Source organism: Rhinatrema bivittatum, chromosome 1, assembly GCF_901001135.1.
Source record: "Rhinatrema bivittatum chromosome 1, aRhiBiv1.1, whole genome shotgun sequence".
In the NCBI taxonomy this organism is placed as follows: Eukaryota; Metazoa; Chordata; class Amphibia; order Gymnophiona; family Rhinatrematidae; genus Rhinatrema; species Rhinatrema bivittatum.
The window spans coordinates 187,498,051-187,516,250 of NC_042615.1; the positions used below are offsets into that span (position 1 = coordinate 187,498,051).

The 18,200-nt window shown below is 46.7% G+C and overlaps 1 protein-coding gene across 3 annotated transcripts in view; it reads left to right on the forward strand.

Moving 5' to 3' along the window:
• Positions 1-18,200, forward strand: part of ADGRA3 (adhesion G protein-coupled receptor A3) — a 462,035-nt gene that overhangs the window by 139,874 nt on the left and 303,961 nt on the right. For all 3 annotated transcript variants that reach the window (XM_029590300.1, XM_029590282.1, XM_029590290.1), the window contains exon 4: positions 12,363-12,434. In XM_029590300.1, the coding sequence (XP_029446160.1) occupies positions 12,363-12,434 (72 nt within the window). The remainder of the gene's footprint in view (positions 1-12,362; positions 12,435-18,200) is intronic.

Consider the following 18,200-nt stretch of genomic DNA (forward strand, 5'->3'; position numbering starts at 1 on the left):
CATTCCCTGGATCCACTGCTCCACTGGGGTAGAACAAAGTATGGAAGCGCCATGAGGAAGGGTCTGTAAGCACTTTGCAGGCACCATGGGACTTGTTAATGCATAGGAAGAAGCCAGGATCATGGTTCCATCCCATTGATGCATCTGGCACCATCAGTGTATCATCCCTCAGTACATAAGTCCTCAGTGCCATTGAAATGCTGTGTTAAAAGGACGAGCTAGGGATAAAATGTGCGTTCCTAGCATGTCTGTGGCATCAGGCGTCCAGGTGACGTGACTGTGCATGGGTCAGAAAAACAGATGCTCAATTTATGAGGGTCTGTTTTCCTAGCCTGACCGCTGTTGAAAATTTTTTATTTTTCATAATGCTGCTTTCTGTATCATGGCGATATTAAGTAGGAGGAACCACAGAAAAGCAGTATCTTTTGTTTTATTTTGAGGTTTGAGGTGTGTCAAGACTTAATGCCAGCTCTGGGGGCTGTTGTTAATATTTGTGTGTTAAAACGTGTGTGTCGAGCACATGGTGATTTTTTGCATTGGGGGTAATAACTAATAGCCTCATCTACATGTCATTTACATGTGATGGACCCAAAAAACAAGGAGGAAGACGGTCTAAAAAAGCCGTGAGGAATTAAAACAAGGAATAGCCGAAAGTCCTTAAAAAATCTTTTATTTCATAAATGAGTGCCCGACTCTAGGCCTGAGTTTCGCCCATTGGGGGCTGCGTCAGGGGCTATAATAAAATAAATAATTTAAATTAAAAAACACACAGATATAGAAATAACTTGACATAGACTATTAAGAATACAGAGAATTATAGTCATGTAAGGTAATTAATAAAGTAGGTATCCATTAAAAATGCAAGTACAGGGGGGTACAAACATGTTCTGAAAAAAGGAGGAGACGAAGCAGCAAAACCAAGGCACATATAGAATTGATTTTTTACCTGAAAACAACAGAATGTCACTTTTAAGATGTGCTTTTAAATCACTCAAGCCTAACAAGGAAAAAATTAATTAATTAAAAAACAAATAATGTATGAAGAAAGCAACTATCTTAAGAGGAATAGTAAAATTATTTATATAGGATCGTACCTCATTCAAAACAATATCCAAAACATGATTGACAGGTTCAATGGGTGTGTTCTTTCCATGGAAGTTCATAAACAGACTTGAACATAAAATAACTCATATTAATAGGAAAAAATAATAATAATGAAAAAATTAGAAAAATAGAATGAAAATAAAAACGTTATTACCTCTTGAGAACACGATTATTGAGCACTCATGTTCTTAAAATCAGAGCAGCTACAAAAAGTAGTGTGCATTCAAACAGCAGCATAAATTCTGGATTTCAATCAGAGTGGCTCCGAACTCCAACAGGAAGAGATGTGCATTCAAACAACAGCCGATGTTCTAAATTTAATAAGGTAACCCCATAATGTGATTGTGAATAAGATGAGCAATATAAAATCCAATTGTGTTTAGAACCTGTGTTAAAAACCTCTAAAAATGATTTATAGCCATATAAACATTACTGTAATAACCAATTATCTTTACCCGTGCACATAGAACAGTGTGCTCTCTAAAAATGTACTATGTTTCCCGCTAAAAATGTGTGCCAATTTAAACATTGAACTAAAAAAATATTTATAACAAACATCAGCTTCACTGAAAGTATGCTTTTATAAACGATACTAAGAGAAGTTTAAACAACCTACATCTGCGCAAACAGCGATATAAATGTAAATATAAACCGTGGTACTAAAAATTCTGCTTATCCAGACATTTAAAACTGAACATTTTTAGGAAAGAATAAATTAAAAACACTATCAATCCTTACCGGGATATGAATGTATTGGTTGATATTGGTAAGTCCACTAACTTCAGATAACTTCTTCTATAATTTTTACATTAGCGCCGCTAGCGCACAGTGCAATTTACATTCATATCCCGGTAAGGATTGATGGCGTTTTTAATTCTATATGTGCCTTGGTTTTGCTGCTTCGTCTCCTCCTTTTTTCAGAACATGTTTGTACCCCCCTGTACTTGCATTTTTAATGGATACCTACTTTATTAATTGCCTTACATGACTATAATTCTCTGTATGCTTAATAGTCTGTCGTTATTTCTGTATCTGTGTTTCCCCAATGAGCGAAACTCAGGCCTAGAGTCAGGCACTCATTTATGTAATAAACAGATTTTTTAAGGACTTTCGGCTATTCCTTATTTACATGTGATGAGCACTAGTAGCTATGCGATGGTTTGGACACACTAATCCCATTATTGCATTGGGAGTTATTCTAGCGCATCAAGCTGTGCACTACGCTGAGCGCACTATATTGCATCGGCCCCTAAGTTATTAGATAAGTTGGGTGAGCTTTGGGAGTCAAGGTCTACAAGGACAAAAATCCCACCCACAGCATGCCCCGTTTTTGTTCAAAGTGAGATATTTGCATATTGGGAGATGTGCATGCATATCAATCTAATGTAATACTGAAACTGTTTTATTTTATACCAAGTTTTGATTCAAGGTAATAATAGGTAGAACTGTCATTGCTAATTGTTTTCATTTGCCTATTCTATTTTACTGACATCATATTTGATGGATTTTCAATATACCACTATGACTTGTATTGATATACTATGCGGCCTTTTATGTTGAATCCTTATTTAATTGCTATGTTTGATTTAATATACATTATTTGTTTGATATTCTAAATTATGTGTGCTTCTTGTAAACCGCATAGACGGCCAGATCCTGGCCATTTCGCGGTATATAAAAAACCTTTTAAATAAATAAAAATAAAATAAAATGTAGGTGACTTTTAAAAACGGGTGAACATGTGCAAGTATCTCCCGATATTGGTGCGTGCCAGGCTTTTAAAATTCACCTTTTTACTTCCAGGCCCTATGGCAACAAATGGCAAACATTTTGAAAGCCGGTTTAGACTTTCTATAGCCACTGCATATAGCAGTGCACTAGCTAATTGTTTACTTGAATTTATGGAACATATGTTGCCCTTGCAAAAAAGTAATAATCACCTCCTTCCTTCTTTCCTTCCTTAATTTCCACATTCCTGTGGATTCATTCAAAACTGGTAGCATTTCATTACATTGAAAGCCTGGCTAATGCTTTTAAACCTGCTTGGATCCATAGTATAGTAATTAAAAAAAAACCCAAAACAAAAAACACCTTTTGCAGAGTTTCTGTAGCTTTTAACATCTTGGGTGTAGCTAGTTGAATACTAGTTATATAAATAGTGGTTCTGTAGTGCTCTTTGCAATTCCAGCAGTACAGGTAGTCTTTGTAATTCCAAGGAGAAGTTTTTTTTTGCGGGGGGGGGGGGGGGGGGTGGGGGGTGTTATGATGTCCTTTGTTCTGTACTGAGAAAAAATATTTGTATGCGCTTAATATTCTTGGTTGTCGTTTCAGTGATTCATTTTCAATATATTGTGGTGCAGATTTTGGAGAAGAAATTTTATTTAGACAATCTTGTAATTCATGTTCTCTTGGTAGAGCCATAAATCTTGAAACTAAAATGATGGTTTAGCAGTTTTCTAATTATTACAATGAGAATCTATTGCTGTCTCCATGTTTGGAAAATAGTTCTGGTGGTCTAAAATCTTTACATTAAAGAAGTAGTGTTAACTAGATTCTGAAAAATACCAACACATTTGTTTTTTGGCTCTGTTGCTTCCCATGAGTTGACTTTGAGTTGGATTCTTCTTTAGTCATCAAGTCAGTACTGGAACACAATTTAATGCACAATAAAAAAAAACATGGTGACATAAGAACATAAGAAATTGCCATGCTGGGTCAGACCAAGGGTCCATCAAGCCCAGCATCCTGTTTCCAACAGAGGCCAAAACCAGGCCACAAGAACCTGGCAATTACCCAAACACTAAGAAGAACCCATGCTACTGATGCAATTAATAGCAGTGGCTATTCTCTAAGTATAATTAATTAATTAATAGCCATTAATGGACTTCTCCTCCAAGAACTTATCCAAACTCACATAGACAACATTTGTTAAGATGTGATTGAAAAATCTGGGTCATAGTAAAGGAGTTGGGTGTACCTCATCATGTATAATAAGAAAAATAGTGTTAATCATTCAGTTAAAAATAAAATTGTGTACCACAAACTTGTGTGCTTCTACTCCAGGGCTTCCTAAACACACATCCAATTGAGTTTTCAGGATATCTGAAATTGAATGCATGGGATTAGTTTGCATATGTTGGGTCCCCATTGCATGAAAATTTCTCCTGCATATTCATTGTGAATATTCTGAAAACCTGATGGCTGTGGAGTTCCCAGGACATTTTGGGAAACTCTGCTCTATTCCATTCCCCAAATATTTTTCTTCCCCAGACTTTCCCCTTCTCCTATCCCCATGTGACTGTCCTTGAGTCCCCTTCTTTGAAGATGAGCAGGATGGAAGTCCTCACACGAGTGACATCATCAGATGGAGCCCTGATGCAAAACACTTATGTTACAGTTTCTAGAACTTTGACTACGCACACTGAGCATGCCCTATACCATGCATACATGCAGGGTCCCTCGCCAGTCTCTCTTTTTCCGTGAAACTGTAAGCTTCTTGGTGTGAGTGAGCTCACTTTGGCTGTTTTTTGGCCTTATGGAAAACTTTGTTTTTCTTGCATTTTTTTGTGGGTTTTTCTTCGGGTCACTCTTGGTGCCCTCTTGTATGATCTCCTAGTCAGGGTTTTCGGCCGTTTGGGAAAGTTTCCTTTTGCATTTGATTTCCCTCGTGACAGCAGTGCATCGGTGCCCACAGGCCATAGATGCCCCTCAGCCATCATTTTCGGTTAATGACCCTTTTGTTTTTTTCCATCATGACCATGTCCAGTTTTCAGCGATGCCCCCGGTACCCGAACCATGTCCATTATGGATCTGCATGAGAAATATGTCCTCTGCCTAGGGGCATTGCATGATGTCCATGGCTGCTGCATATGTGCCCAGATGACCACGAATGTATGTCTGCTTTTACTCGACAAGATGGAGCAACTCTTTGGGTTGAGGAAGTCCAAGCTATTGGCATCTAAACTGATGGACACCGAGCCATCGACATTGGTGGGAGCATAGGTTCCATTGATGTTACCTGCAGACAATGGCACCGGAGACAGACCATCATCGATCTCCTTCAGGCCGAAGACGTCTGTTTCCTCATCATCGGCCTCGCACTGGGGAAAGACCAGGCTGAGCATAGAGGGAAGCCAAAAAGCATCTGCATCAGTCCCTGTTGATGCATGGTGCTGGGCACAGGGATGCCCTGGCTTTTGCCATGATGCCCCCAAAATGACCCCACGGCGAGGACTGCCAATCCTCCATCAATGCCGGGGGTCCGCGATGGTCTTCAGTGGTCCTGATGCCAGTTATTGATCCACCTGGAGGGACTTAAGATCTGGCTACCCATCCTTCATCCTAGTCGGTCTTGGCATTGGCAACATTCGAGGAGGAGCTTGAGCGCTGAATCCAGCTAGCGGTGAACTGGGCGCTGCAGGGATTCGGTCCTGTGGCACTGACTGCACTGGACCCGATGCTGACCATCCTCGTACTACATCTGGAGAAAATAAACTTGTTCATTGGTATGTTACCGACTCGGCTGGCATCAGTTCCCGGAACAGTTTCGATACCCAGCAGGGCACCGAAGCCTCCCCCTACTGAAACAGTGGTCATCCCTGGTTCCTCCTCCTAGGAAGCTCTAGAGAGGCCAGCGGAGATGCTGAAGCCAGCCACCCGCCATCCGGTTCTACTGGTGCCTGCAACTCTGGTCGTAGGCCAAACACCTAGGGACCCATCTCTTGTTGCCTTCAGTAAGGATGAGGAGCCTTGTGACGCCTGGGGAGATGACATTTCGGAGTCCTCCTCCAGACCCTTCTCTTCCAGAGGAGCGAAGGAAGTCTCTGCCTGAGGACGTAACCTTCGTAGGTTTTGTGAGGGTGATGGCAGAAGTCATCCCTTTTCAGTTATTGACGGAGTATGCCAAGCTCAAAATGCTTAAGATCCTCCAGTTCATGGAGCCTCCTAAGGAGATCATGGTGGTCCCAGTACATGAGATCCTCAAGGAGATGCTGCTGAGGATGGGAACACCCCTTTGCAGTGCCTCTCATTAATAAGAAGGCAGACGGGGGGTGTACCTCATCCAGAAGTCTCTGGATTCGATAAGCATCAGTTGCCCCACCAGTTACGCTTGGACTCTTTCCTCGGCACCCCTGGGGAAGGACCATAGAGAGATGGACGCTCTTGGGAGGAATGTATTTCAAGGTGCCATGCTTATCGCCTACCAGCTGTACATGAGTCGCTACGCGCGGGACATCTAGAAGCAGGTGCAGATGTGGCTGAGCAGCTGCCTTAGCAGCTGGACACCCACATGTTGCTAGTGCAAAAGGGCCTGGAGTGCGGAAAACATGAGGTCTGTGCGACCTACAATGTTTTTGAGACGGCATCAAGAGTCTCTATGGTGGGAATCGACGCCCACAGAATGGCATGGCTGCGGGCCTCGGATTTCTGACCAGAGGTACAGGAACAACTCACTGATGTACCGTGTACTGGAGAGAATCTCTTCGGAAACAGGGTGTGAGGGATGCTGTGGCTCAACTTCGGGTCCACTATGAAACCCTCCAACAACTCTCCACCAATACTCCGGACCTGTCCTCCTCATACAGGAGGGTCTGTGAGACCGGGACCAAGGAAGTCTGTCTGTCTTTCATGTATATGGGCTCGGTACCCAGGGTCTCTGGTCCATTCAGGAACGCTCTTGTCAAATCAGTTTCCTGGAGCTTCGAGCGATCAGGTATGAGCTATGGGCTTTCAGAGATCAGTTGTCCCACAAAGTTATCCTGATCCAGACGACAACCAGGTAGCCATGTGGTATTTCAACAAGTAGGGAGGCACAGATCGTACCTCCTGTATCAGGAAGTGGTCCAGAAATGGTTGTGAGCCCTGCCCATGGAATGGTGCTCATGGCCATGTACCTGGCCCGGGACGGAGAACGTGGTAGCGGACAATCTGAGTCGAGCCTTCAGATCTCACAAGTGATCCTTGGACCAGAGGGTAGCGAATCGGATATTTCACCTCTGGGGAAGCCCGGACATAGTTCTATTCATGCGTCCCTGCAACAGGAAGGTGCCTCAATTCTGCTCCCTGTAGAGGTCAGATGGCAAACCAGCCTTGGATGCCATTGCCCGTTATTAGGGCAAGGGGTTTCTGTACACGTAACATCTTGATTCCCTTATTGGCGAAAAATCTCTTGAAGCTTTCCGAGGACAGAGGGACTATGATTCTCATTGCCCCTCATTTGCCGAGACAGGTCTGGTTTCCACTCATCCTGGGGTTGTCCATCCGGAGACCGATCAGTCTGGGGATTTCCCCAGATCTCATCACACAAGATCAAGGCAGGCTGAAGCATCCCAACTTCCAGACCCTGTCGCTCACAGCCTGTATGTTGAGAGGTTAATTCTGCAGGCACTTGATATTTCAGAGGATGTGTCTCAGATCCTGGGTATGAGCAGACTGCCCTCGATCTGTTCTCTTGCACCACACAAAAACTGCTTGATTACCTTCTACACCTGTCAGAGGTTGACTTAAAAAACATCTCCGTTAGAGTTCAATCCAGTGCATTTGGCACATACAACCAAGGTGCAAATGGTATGCCCATCTCTGTAAAGCCTATAGTTGTACATTTCATGCAGGGCCTCCTGCAATTGAAGCCTCCCCTAAGGCTTCCTATGTGTCTTGGGAACTCAATGTGGTGTTAGCTCGGTTGTTAAAAGGTCCTTTTGGAGCACTGCACACCTTTTGACCTGAAGTAACTGACTTGGAAGTTCATATTTTTGGTGGTAGTCACTTCAGCACTCAGGATCAGTGAGCTTCAGGCCTTAGTGATTTATCCACTTTACACTAAGTTGTATTATGACAGGATGCTTTTGTGTATGCATCCTAAGTTCCTGCCTAAGGTGGTGATAAATTTCCATCTTAACCAACCAATCAATCGTTCTGTCCTATTCGCACCAAGATGAACGAGCACTGCACAGTTTGGACTGCAAGCACCCTTAGCCTTCTATCTGAAGTGGACAGAAGCCCATAGACAGTCTGCCCAACTTTTTATTTATTTATTTATTTATTTATTTATAAGAATAGGTAGGGCATTGCCATTGCCAAACAGACACTATCCAATTGGCTTGCAGGTTGCTTCTCCTCCTGTTATGCCCAGGTGGGACTGCATCTTAGGGGTCGTGTCAAGGCTCTTTCTGTCAGAGCCATGGCAGCGACAGTGGCCCACTTGCGAGCAGTTCCCCTGGAGAAAATCTGCAAAGCTGTGATGTGGAGTTCTCTCCACACATTCACATCTCATTACTGTTTGGATAGGGATGGCCAATATGACAGTAGGTTCGGCCAGTCTGTCCCTTGGAACCTGTTTGAGGTAAGGAACCCAACTCTCCTGCCCTAGGGCCTGTTGTTTGGGTTCAGGCTGTCTCCCCCTCTGTTGCCAAGAGCACCGGTGATGTTGTGCCATTGGCACCTGGTTGAGTGTCTCTTGGTTCCCTTTTTGTGTTGGGGAGCAGCGTATAGCTAGGGATTCACCTATGTGTGAGGACTACCATCCTGCTTGTCCTTGGAGAAAACAGAGTTGCTCACCTGTAACAGGGGTTCTTAGAGAACAGCAGGATGTTAGTCCTCATGAAATCTGCCTGCCACCCCAAAGAGCTGGGTTTCTTCTAAGTTTTATTTTAAACATCTACCTTATAAATGGGCCATGACCGACGGCCCGCAAATGCGCAGTAGAGCACAGCTCTACTGCGCATGTGCGGGCAAGGATGTTGGTCTTAGCCAGCGTAAAAAAAAATAAAACATGGCGGCGTCGGGCGGCAGCGGCGTCGGGCGGCAGCGGGCGGCAGCAGCGAACGACGACGAGGAGCAGCGGCGGCCAGTAGCGAGGGAGGGAGGAGAGAGAGAGAGGGAGGGAGGGACTGAGTGAGAGGGAGGGACGGACTGAGTGAGAGGGAGGGAGGGACTGAGTGAGGGGGAGGGAGGGACTGAGTGAGAGGGGGAGGGAGGGACTGAGTGAGAGGGAGGGGAGGGACTGAGTGAGAGGGAGGGACTGAGTGGGAGGGAGGGGGGAGGGACAGGGAGGGGGGGGGGAGGGACTGAGTGGGAGGGAGGGAGGGACTGAGTGGGAAGGACTGAGTGAGAGGGAGGGAGGGGGAGGGACTGAGGGAGGGAGGGGGGAGGGACTGAGTGAGGGGGGAGGGACTGAGAGGGGGGGTGGGGAAGAGTGAGGGGAGAGGGAGAATGAGGGAGAGGTGAGAGACAGGGATGTGAGTAAGTGGAAGGGTAAGAAGTTGTGGAGCAGAGAAAAAGGGAGTGGAGGAGGGCTGAGGGAGAGGGGATGGGATTGAGACAGGGTGGGGAGTGACTGAGGGAAGGGGAGAGAGGTGGGAGTGACTGAGGGAAGGGGAGGGAGGTGAGAGTGAGGGGAAGGAGGCAGTGGGAGACAGAGAGTGAGTAAGACTGAGGGGTGGGAAGGGGGTGAGTGACTGAGGGGAAGGGGGAATGAGGGAGAAAAAGTGTAGGAGGGTGCTGTTTTCGAAAATGGACCGAAAACAAACATGTAATGTAGCCCGTTGTGACGGGCTTAACGGCTTGTAATTCTATATTACAAGACTGGAGAGGGACCCTCACGTGGATGTGTGGTATAGGACATTCTGGGCATGCTCAGTGTGCTTAGTCAAAGTTTTAGAAACTTTGACATAAGTTTTCTGCAGCAGGGCTCCATCTAATAATGTCACCCATGTGTGATAACTAACATCCTGCTGTCCTTGGAGAACAGGTAAGCAACTCTGCTTATCCCACCTGTAATCATTTCTGTCCTGCTATTCCTTACTACTGTTACTGTCACTTCTGCTTTTGCTTCCCTGCTCTTCAACCATATTAATGCACCTCTTTCAGCAGGTGGAAAAAGTAACTCAGTGAATGGCATCATGTTACACTAAAATGGCTCTGGGAAGTCCTGCTGGCTAACAGATCCAGCAGCTCAATTAAATACCGTGTTTCCCCGAAAATAAGACAGTGTCTTATATTAATTTTTGCTACCAAAGATGCACTAGGCCTTATTTTCAGGGGATGTCTTATTTTTCCATGAAGAAGAATTCACATATATTGTTGAACAAAAAAATGAACATTTATTATATTCTGAATAGCCGTCTGGTTATGCTGGTTTGTGATGACAACTAACTGTGAATCCTGCAGGGTAAAAAAATCACAGCTGCATGCTCTGGTGTTCTGTGCGACGGGCATGCTCCCAAATAAAAACTTTGCTAGGTCTTACTTTCGGGGGAGGTCTTATATTTAGCAATTCAGCAAAACCTCTACTAGGTCTTATTTTCAGGGGATGTCTTATTTTCGGGGAAACAGGGTAGTACTATCCTCCATGTTCCAGGTCTGGGCCAGTGGTGGCCTCTAGTTGGAATGGGGAAGCTAATTCCAAACTGTTCCATTTCTGTGACCTGGCAGAAAAATCACTATTTACTTAACTCAAAAAAATTGGTGGCCTTTGCTCTATACTAAGTTCAGTTTTCTTTCCCTTTTTCCCTTTTGTTCTTTAACCCAAATGGCTCTCTTCTTCTTGGTCTTAATATTTTACACCTTTGTATTTTGTCTACATTGTACCTTGTTTTCAAAATATTCTAGAGGTAAAATTGCATATCAGAACCACCCCACATCCAGTGTTTCAAAATTCTGTGCATTATGTGTTATGCTTGAGTCTTTCCTCTGAGTCTGTCTTCAAATAGCAGTGACTACCATACAACAAATGTAGAGTTTTTTGAAACACCAACCATGTTTGGGCTCTGATGTGCAGCTCTTTTTAGGTATTGCTGCTTGTCAAGCCAGTTGATTTGATTTTTCCTTCAGCTGTTTTGCTCTTCATTTCTATTGTTAGAAGCCTTCATATAGTTCTGAAATAATGGGGATGTATTGTTTATTTTCTTTACTTCCTTTTTAATTAGTGTATTTGGTAGGTTTTTTTTTTTGTGAGGGTGACTAATAGCATATGCTGCAAATAAGACACTTTTTAAATCAATTTTATTTGTAATATAAGAACACAAAAAATAAGGCTTCACATATTTCTGATGTCACACATACAAAGGTAAAATTGAACATGTTTTAAGCATTTGTTTGTGTAAACCTCATTGGACTGACTGCTTAAATCAAGTCCATACAAATTACCATCTTTCTTTGTAACTCTATGTGTGTGTGGTGATTTGTGTTGGCCTTCTTTTTCTCTTAAAACATTTCCACTCATCTTCACACTTATTAGGCTCTTTTCCCCTCTTGTCCATCCTCTTTCCATTTGGAGGCAGCAGTAACAAATGATTGCGTCTTAGATTTCCACAGGTCAAATGTAGAATCAAGTTTCAGACCTTGAGTTCTCTTCTCCTTTCCCATTCTGTCTACCTCTCTCAAACATTTTGGAAAGATCTTTGCTTCATGATATGCATGCCAAATAATTTCAGAATATTTAAATTACTAATGTTTAAAGAATACGAGGTACATAGATATTCAGGAATCCTAGGAATCCAGTCCAGTGAAATGACAAATATATGTACCACATACAGTATATGCAGGATTGGAAGACTCCTGGGCCCCTAAAATTCAGTCCCTGGTACCTGATGGAAGAGATGCTGGGGGGGCCGGAGCCGCACAAAGCTACTCTTACATCTGCCACTACTGGGGCCCAGGCTACAGAGAGTAGGTGGCTGCTGCTGACAGAAGTTCTATTGCTGGAGCCAAGGAGTTGAGTTGGGGAGAAAAGGAGAGAAGTAGAATTGAAAAGAAGTGTAGCTGTGGAAGCACGAGGAAAAAAAAGGAAGGGAGCCCTTAGAAGTAGGGAGAAGAAAATGGGAGGGGGGAAGAGGCAGTGCTTGAAAGCAGGAGGAGGGAAAGGTGAAGGGAAGAGAGTGTTTGGAAGCACAGGGAGGGAACAGGGGGGAGTGCTTGGTAAGGGGGAAGGTCCCTGGAAAAAACGTGCCTAGAGAACAAATTACCACTTAAAAAAAAAAAAAAGGCGAAAAACAATTATCTGGCAAACAAAATTTTGGCTGCACATAATTTGTCTAAATATTTTTTCATCCCTGTATATTTGCGTTTACTTATATTTACTTGTATATGTGTCACTAAAAAAGTGTTGTATTAATGTTTTACTACTCACTGTTTAAAGATTATTTTAAGTTTTATACTCTGCCCCTACTAAGCAATTTCTTTAAAAGTTCAAGGAATTAAATGTGTAGGATATGCATGATCTGAAACTATTATTACATATATATATATTTCCTCAACAGAGATTTGGCCAATAACAGAATAGGCTGCTTGAATACAGACACATTTAAAGGACTCAACAATCTCATTAGACTGTAAGTATATTTAGAAGGAAAATATGTTGATTATAATTTATGAATGTGAAATCCTGCAAATGCAGTTCTACTTTCAACTTTACTTTTGATGCATATATGTTGTGCAGATACACTAAAATCACAGCCTTTAGAATAGTGTGCCACTTTATTTGGCTCAAATGATCCCAAAATACTTTGGTATTCCTGTACGTACCCGGATCAGTCCAGACAGTGGGTTGAGCCTCCTTTCCAGCAGGTGGAGACAGACTAAAACTTGAAGGATGCCCCATATCAGGACAGAGCCTATCCTCTACCCCTCCAGTATTCGTCTGTCTCCAGCAGGTGCAGCATCTCCCCTTCGGTTCTCTGCTGTAGGCTAGTCAGCCTCTTCTTCTTTCTTTTTCGGCTCAAGCAAGTAGTTCTTTGATTCCCGCTTGTTTTAGAAACAAGAAAAAAAAAATCTATGAAGGAAATTTTGCTTTCTTTTAGTGCTTTTACTGCTTTTGTGTGGGAGACGTCCGTCTCCCAGCTTTTGCCCAGCTCAGGGAGGCTTTGCCCCTTTTGCAGGAGGGGGTTCCCTGCATAGTCCTGAGTCCGTGGACGCTTCCAGGTGTGGGGACCGACGCTCTCTGGGCCTCGTTCCCCCTCTGGCTGCCGAGAGGGTTTTTAACCCACTGCTGCGCTCAGTAAAAAAAAAAAGAAAAGGAGTTTAAAAGTTTCAGACTTCAATAAGTTGCAGGTACTCACCTACCTCTAACTTATTTGCAGCAGTTGACCAGCTTTTTTATTTTTTTTCTGGTCAGAGTAGGGCTAGAACCGGCAGCCAGAGAAGCAGAAGGCAGCAGGTTTCCCGCCTGCTCTCCTGCTGTGCAGGCTGTCAATCAAGCTTTTTTTTCAGCTTTTTTTTCTTCAGCCGCGGCTTAGCTATGTCCCGGCTGGCAGCCTGCCTTTCTTGTGGGCTGCCCTCTTCGCGTTTTTTGCGGCAGGGCCTCTGCACTGCTTGCCTTCCAGGTGAGGAAGGTCCCTCCTCGGCAGGACAAGCAAATTTAGCCCGGGGCTCCACTCCTCCCGGGATGGCTAGGCCTTTCCCGGGTTGGCAGAGCCCGGGAATGGCCGCCATCTTGGATTTTTCATCGGGGCCGATTTCAGTGCTCCCTGGGGCTGGGGGGCCAGATTTTTTTGATTTAACCCCCGATTTGGCCCCCGCGAGTGCCCCCCCCCCGCCAAATCCAGGGTCCCTTTTTCAGCGGATTTCGTCCTCCTCATGCACAAATCTTATCTAGCTAGCCTGCATGAGCTGGACGAAAGCCCCCCCCCCTTGCCCCCTCCGCCAAAAATCCCTTGCTCAGCGCCGTTGACCACTGGACCGGCCACGGAGCCCCAGGGACCAGTTCGGGTGCGGGTGATCCCGGGGGTGCCTCCCCCCCCCCCACCCCCGGTGTCTCCCATGTCCTCGGACCCCGCTGCTTCCTCGGATTCGGCGGATGCCCCTCCCCAGAGGGGGATGACCCTAGAGCCCTCCGTCTTTTTCGTAAGGAGGAATTAGAGCCCCTCCTCCCTTTTGTTTTGCTCTCGCTTCAGGGGCCAGCGTTGCTTCGCTTCTCAGGGGCGGGGCGGTTCTGCGAGGGGGTCTTCTCGTGCGCAGTCCTGGTCGCAGTCCTTTCGTGGCAGACTGCTCTTTCGCGAGGGCCAGCTCGTGCGTGCCGCCGCTAAACCTGCCACGCAATGAAGTTCAGCCGACCCATTCCTCGGTTCCTTACCTCGGCGGACGCCTCTCCCTGTTCTTCGAGGAATGGGTCAAGATCACGTCGGATCAGTGGGTCCTCGACATTATCAGAGACGGGTACGCTTTCGACCTCGTCAGGGAACTTCCAGATCTCTTTCTTTTCTCACCTTGCGGCCGGGCCAAGAGGGACGTGGTGGTCCAGACTCTCTCCAAGCTTCTGGATCTGGGAGCGGTGGTCCCAGTCCCGGAAAGGGAAATTGGCGCCAGCCAGTATTCTATTTACTTCACCGTGCCCAAAAAGGACGGGTCTTCCGCCCAATATTGGACCTCAAGAGGGTCAATCGGGCTCTCGAGATCCCCCACTTCCGCATGGAAACCCTGCGGGCGGTCATTGCAGCGGTCCGCCCCGGAGAGTTCCTTGCTTCCCTCGATCTCGCAGAAGCTTATTTTCATATTCCAATTCACCGCGACTATCAGAAGTATCTCCGATTCCACATTCTCAACCAGGACTTCCAGTTTCGAGCTCTCCCCTTTGGCCCCGCGACCACTCCTCTCACCTTCACGAAGGTCATGGTAGTAGTAGCGGCGGCCTTACGCCGGGAGGGGATTCTCGTCCATCCCTATCTGGACGATTGGCTCATCAGGGCCAAGTCGGAGACCTCTTGCCGGCGGGCGGTGGATCGTGTCTTGGAGCTCCTTGCCTCTCTCGGGTGGATAGTGAACTTTTCCAAGAGCAAGCTTCAGCCCTCCCAGGAGTTGGAATTTCTGGGAGCCCACTTCGACACCCGAGAAGGCAAGGTTTTCTTACCTCGGGTGCGAGCCCTCAAGCTGATCGATCAGGTCCAGACTTTGATTGCCCTACCCTCCCCGACAGCCTGGGATTATCTCCAAGTCCTGGGATCCATGGCTTCTACCATCGACCTTGTCCCCTGGGCTTTTGCTCATATGCGTCCGTTACAGAAAGCTTTGCTGTCCCGTTGGCAGCCAGTGTCGGAGCAGTTCCACGTAGTCCCTCCGTTCTTGGATTCTACTGCCGACGAATTACAGTGGTGGCTGTCTCTTCCTCATCTTCTGCAAGAGATGCCTCTTCAAGCTCCACAGTGGACGATAGTGACCACGGACGCCAGTCTGTTGGGCTGGGGTGCGGTCTGCCTTTCTCAGTCCATCCAGGGAACATGGTCGCAGACTCAGTCGCGCTGGCACATCAATCGACTGGAAACTTTGGCGGTCCACCTGGCGCTTCAGGAGTTCCTTCCCCTGATTCGCGGCAAGGCGGTATGAGTCCTGTCCGACAACTCCACCACAGTGGCCTACATCAATCGCCAAGGGGGCACTCGCAGTCCCCTGGTAGCCTTAGAAGCCAGCCGTCTCTTCGCTTGGGCAGAGCGTCACCTACAGTGCCTTGCGGCTTCTCACATCGCCGGAAAAGACAATGTTCAAGCCGACTTCCTCAGCCGGCAGTCGCTCGATCCGGGAGAGTGGGAGCTCACGGACGCGGCCATGGCTCTGATAGTGGACAGGTGGGGTCCTCCTCACCTCGACCTCATGGCGACTCTGCGCAATGCCAAGGCCAATCAGTTCTTCAGCCGCTGGAGGGAGCACGGCGCAGAGGGCGTGGATGCTCTGGCTCTACCTTGGCCAGGGGACGTCCTTCTGTACTTGTTTCCCCCCTGGCCACTGGTGGGGAAAGTTCTCCGGAGAATCGAGCTCCACCGGGGTCCGGTGATTCTCGTTGCTCCCGAGTGGCCGCAAAGGCCGTGGTTCGCGGATCTCATCAATCTAGCAATTCAGATAAGTTTCCTTTTGCGGTCGATTCCCATGATGATGGTGCATTGATCCCCAGCTGCCATCGTTGGTGCTTCGTGCCACCTTTGTTTCATCCGACATGGCCATGTACAGTTTTCTGCGATGTCCCCAGTGCCCGAGGACCATGTCCATCACGGATCCGCATGAGATATATGTCCTAACAAATCTTTACAGGGCTTGTGAGGGTGATGGTGGATGCCATCCCCTTTCAGTTATTAAAGGAGGAGGATGCCAGGAACAAAATGCTTGAGATCCTCCAGTTTGTGGTGCCTCCTAAGGAGATCATGGTGGTCCTGGTGCATGAGATCCTTAAGGAGCTGCTGATGAGGATATGGGAAAACCCCCTCACAGTGCCTCCCATTAATAAGAAGGTGGATGGGGTCTACCTCATCCAGAAGGCTGCTGGATTTGATAAGTATCAGGTCCCCCCATGAGTCGGTGGTGATTGAATCCACCTTCAAGAGGGCCAAGCACTCTCGGACCCATTCATCGGTGCCCCCGGGGAAGGACATAGGGCGATGGACGCTCATGGGAATAAGGTCTTTCAAGGCACCATGCCCATTGCCCGGAAGCAGGTGCAGGAGTTGGCCGAGCAGCTGCCTCAACAGCAGCAGGACACTCTCATGTCACTGCTACATAAGGGCATGGCATGCAGAAAACATAAGATCCTAGTGACCTACAATGTTTTCAAAATGGCTTCTGCATCGGGAATCAGCGCCTGGAGAATGGCATGTCAGTGGGTTTCGGATCTTTGACCAGAGGTAGAGGAATGACAAGCTGACATGCCGTGTACTGGAGAGAATGTCTTCGGAGATAGGATGAGGGAGGCCGTGGCCCAACTTCAGGACTACCATGAAATCATCCAACAAATCTCCGCCAGTACTCCGGAGTTGTCCGTCCTCTTCTAGGAGGCTATTGAGACTGGGGACAAGGAAGTCTTTCTTTTACCAAAGGAAGTACTATCTTCTGCTCCTTCGCGCCTGTCAACACCATCAAGGCTCCTGTGGCCGCCCTAGGCAGCATAGAGCCCCTAAGCCCCAGCCATTGCCTCAGTCAATTCCAGGGATAGGGTTTTGACTGGGTTGTAGGGATCATAGGCCAATTGTCTGTTCCTGGGATGGTGGACCCTCTAGTCAAGGGCAGGCTGCAGTTCTTTGCGAACCAGAGACCCATTATAACCTTGGACCAGTGAGTTCTTTCCATCAAGGGTGTCCAACCAAATTGCCCTCTGTGCCCATTTTGGGGGCTGGTAGCACATCAGGAGGTATTACTAGCGAAGCTGTCCTCCCTCTTAATGGCCAGGGCAGTCGAGCCCATACCACTAGGGCAAAGAGGGCAGGGATTCTTATCCAGGTACTTTCTGATTCAGAACAGACCAGAAGGACTCTGTCGCATCCTAGACCTAAAGGCCTTGAACAAGTTTCTAAAAAAAAAAAAAAAGTTCATGATGGTTTCCCTGGGCATCTTGATCCCCTTTTTACAAAAAAGAGGGATCAAAGGATGCATATGTTCATATTGAGATCTTCTCGAGCCACAGGAAGTATCTTCGATTTGTGGTGGAAAACAGCACTTCCAGTACTGGGTATTGCTGTTTGGGCTAGCGTCAGCCTCACACGTTTTCACATAGTGCCTGGCTGTGATGGCGGCACCCCCTCCCCACTGGCTAGGAGTGCATGTTTTCCCTTATCTAGACAAAGTGCTGATCAAGAGCACATTTCTGGAAGGGGGCCATCAGGTGCATGTGCTTGACCATCCAGGTGTTGGAGTCACTAGGGTTGTTCTCAACTACCCAAAGTCCCATCTCAGCCTGTCACTTCAATTGGATTTCATAGAAGCCATGCTAGACATGGCACAGGCCAAGACCTTCCTCCTTGACAAAGGGCCGTCCTTTGGATGACCATCGCAGAGGTTCAGCAGAGCCAGCAGGTGTCAGCTTGGCACATGTTGAGGCTGTTGGGCCATATGGCGTAACTGTCCATGTTGCTCACTTGGCACATCTACACATGTACAGAGCCCAATGGATCCTGAGGTCGCAGTGGTGCCAGGCCACTCAGAGTCTCCAGGATTGCATCTGAGTCACTCTGTCTCTCCAGGACTCATTGTCCTGGTGGTGGGTACTTTCAAATCTGAAACGGGGGATCTCTTTTCGAAGTTCCCCTGCCCAAATTGTCTTAACTATGGATGCTTCCACCATGGGGTGAGGAGCTGTGGTCCGCTCAGGAATGTTCTTGTCAAATCAACTTCTGGAGCTTTGG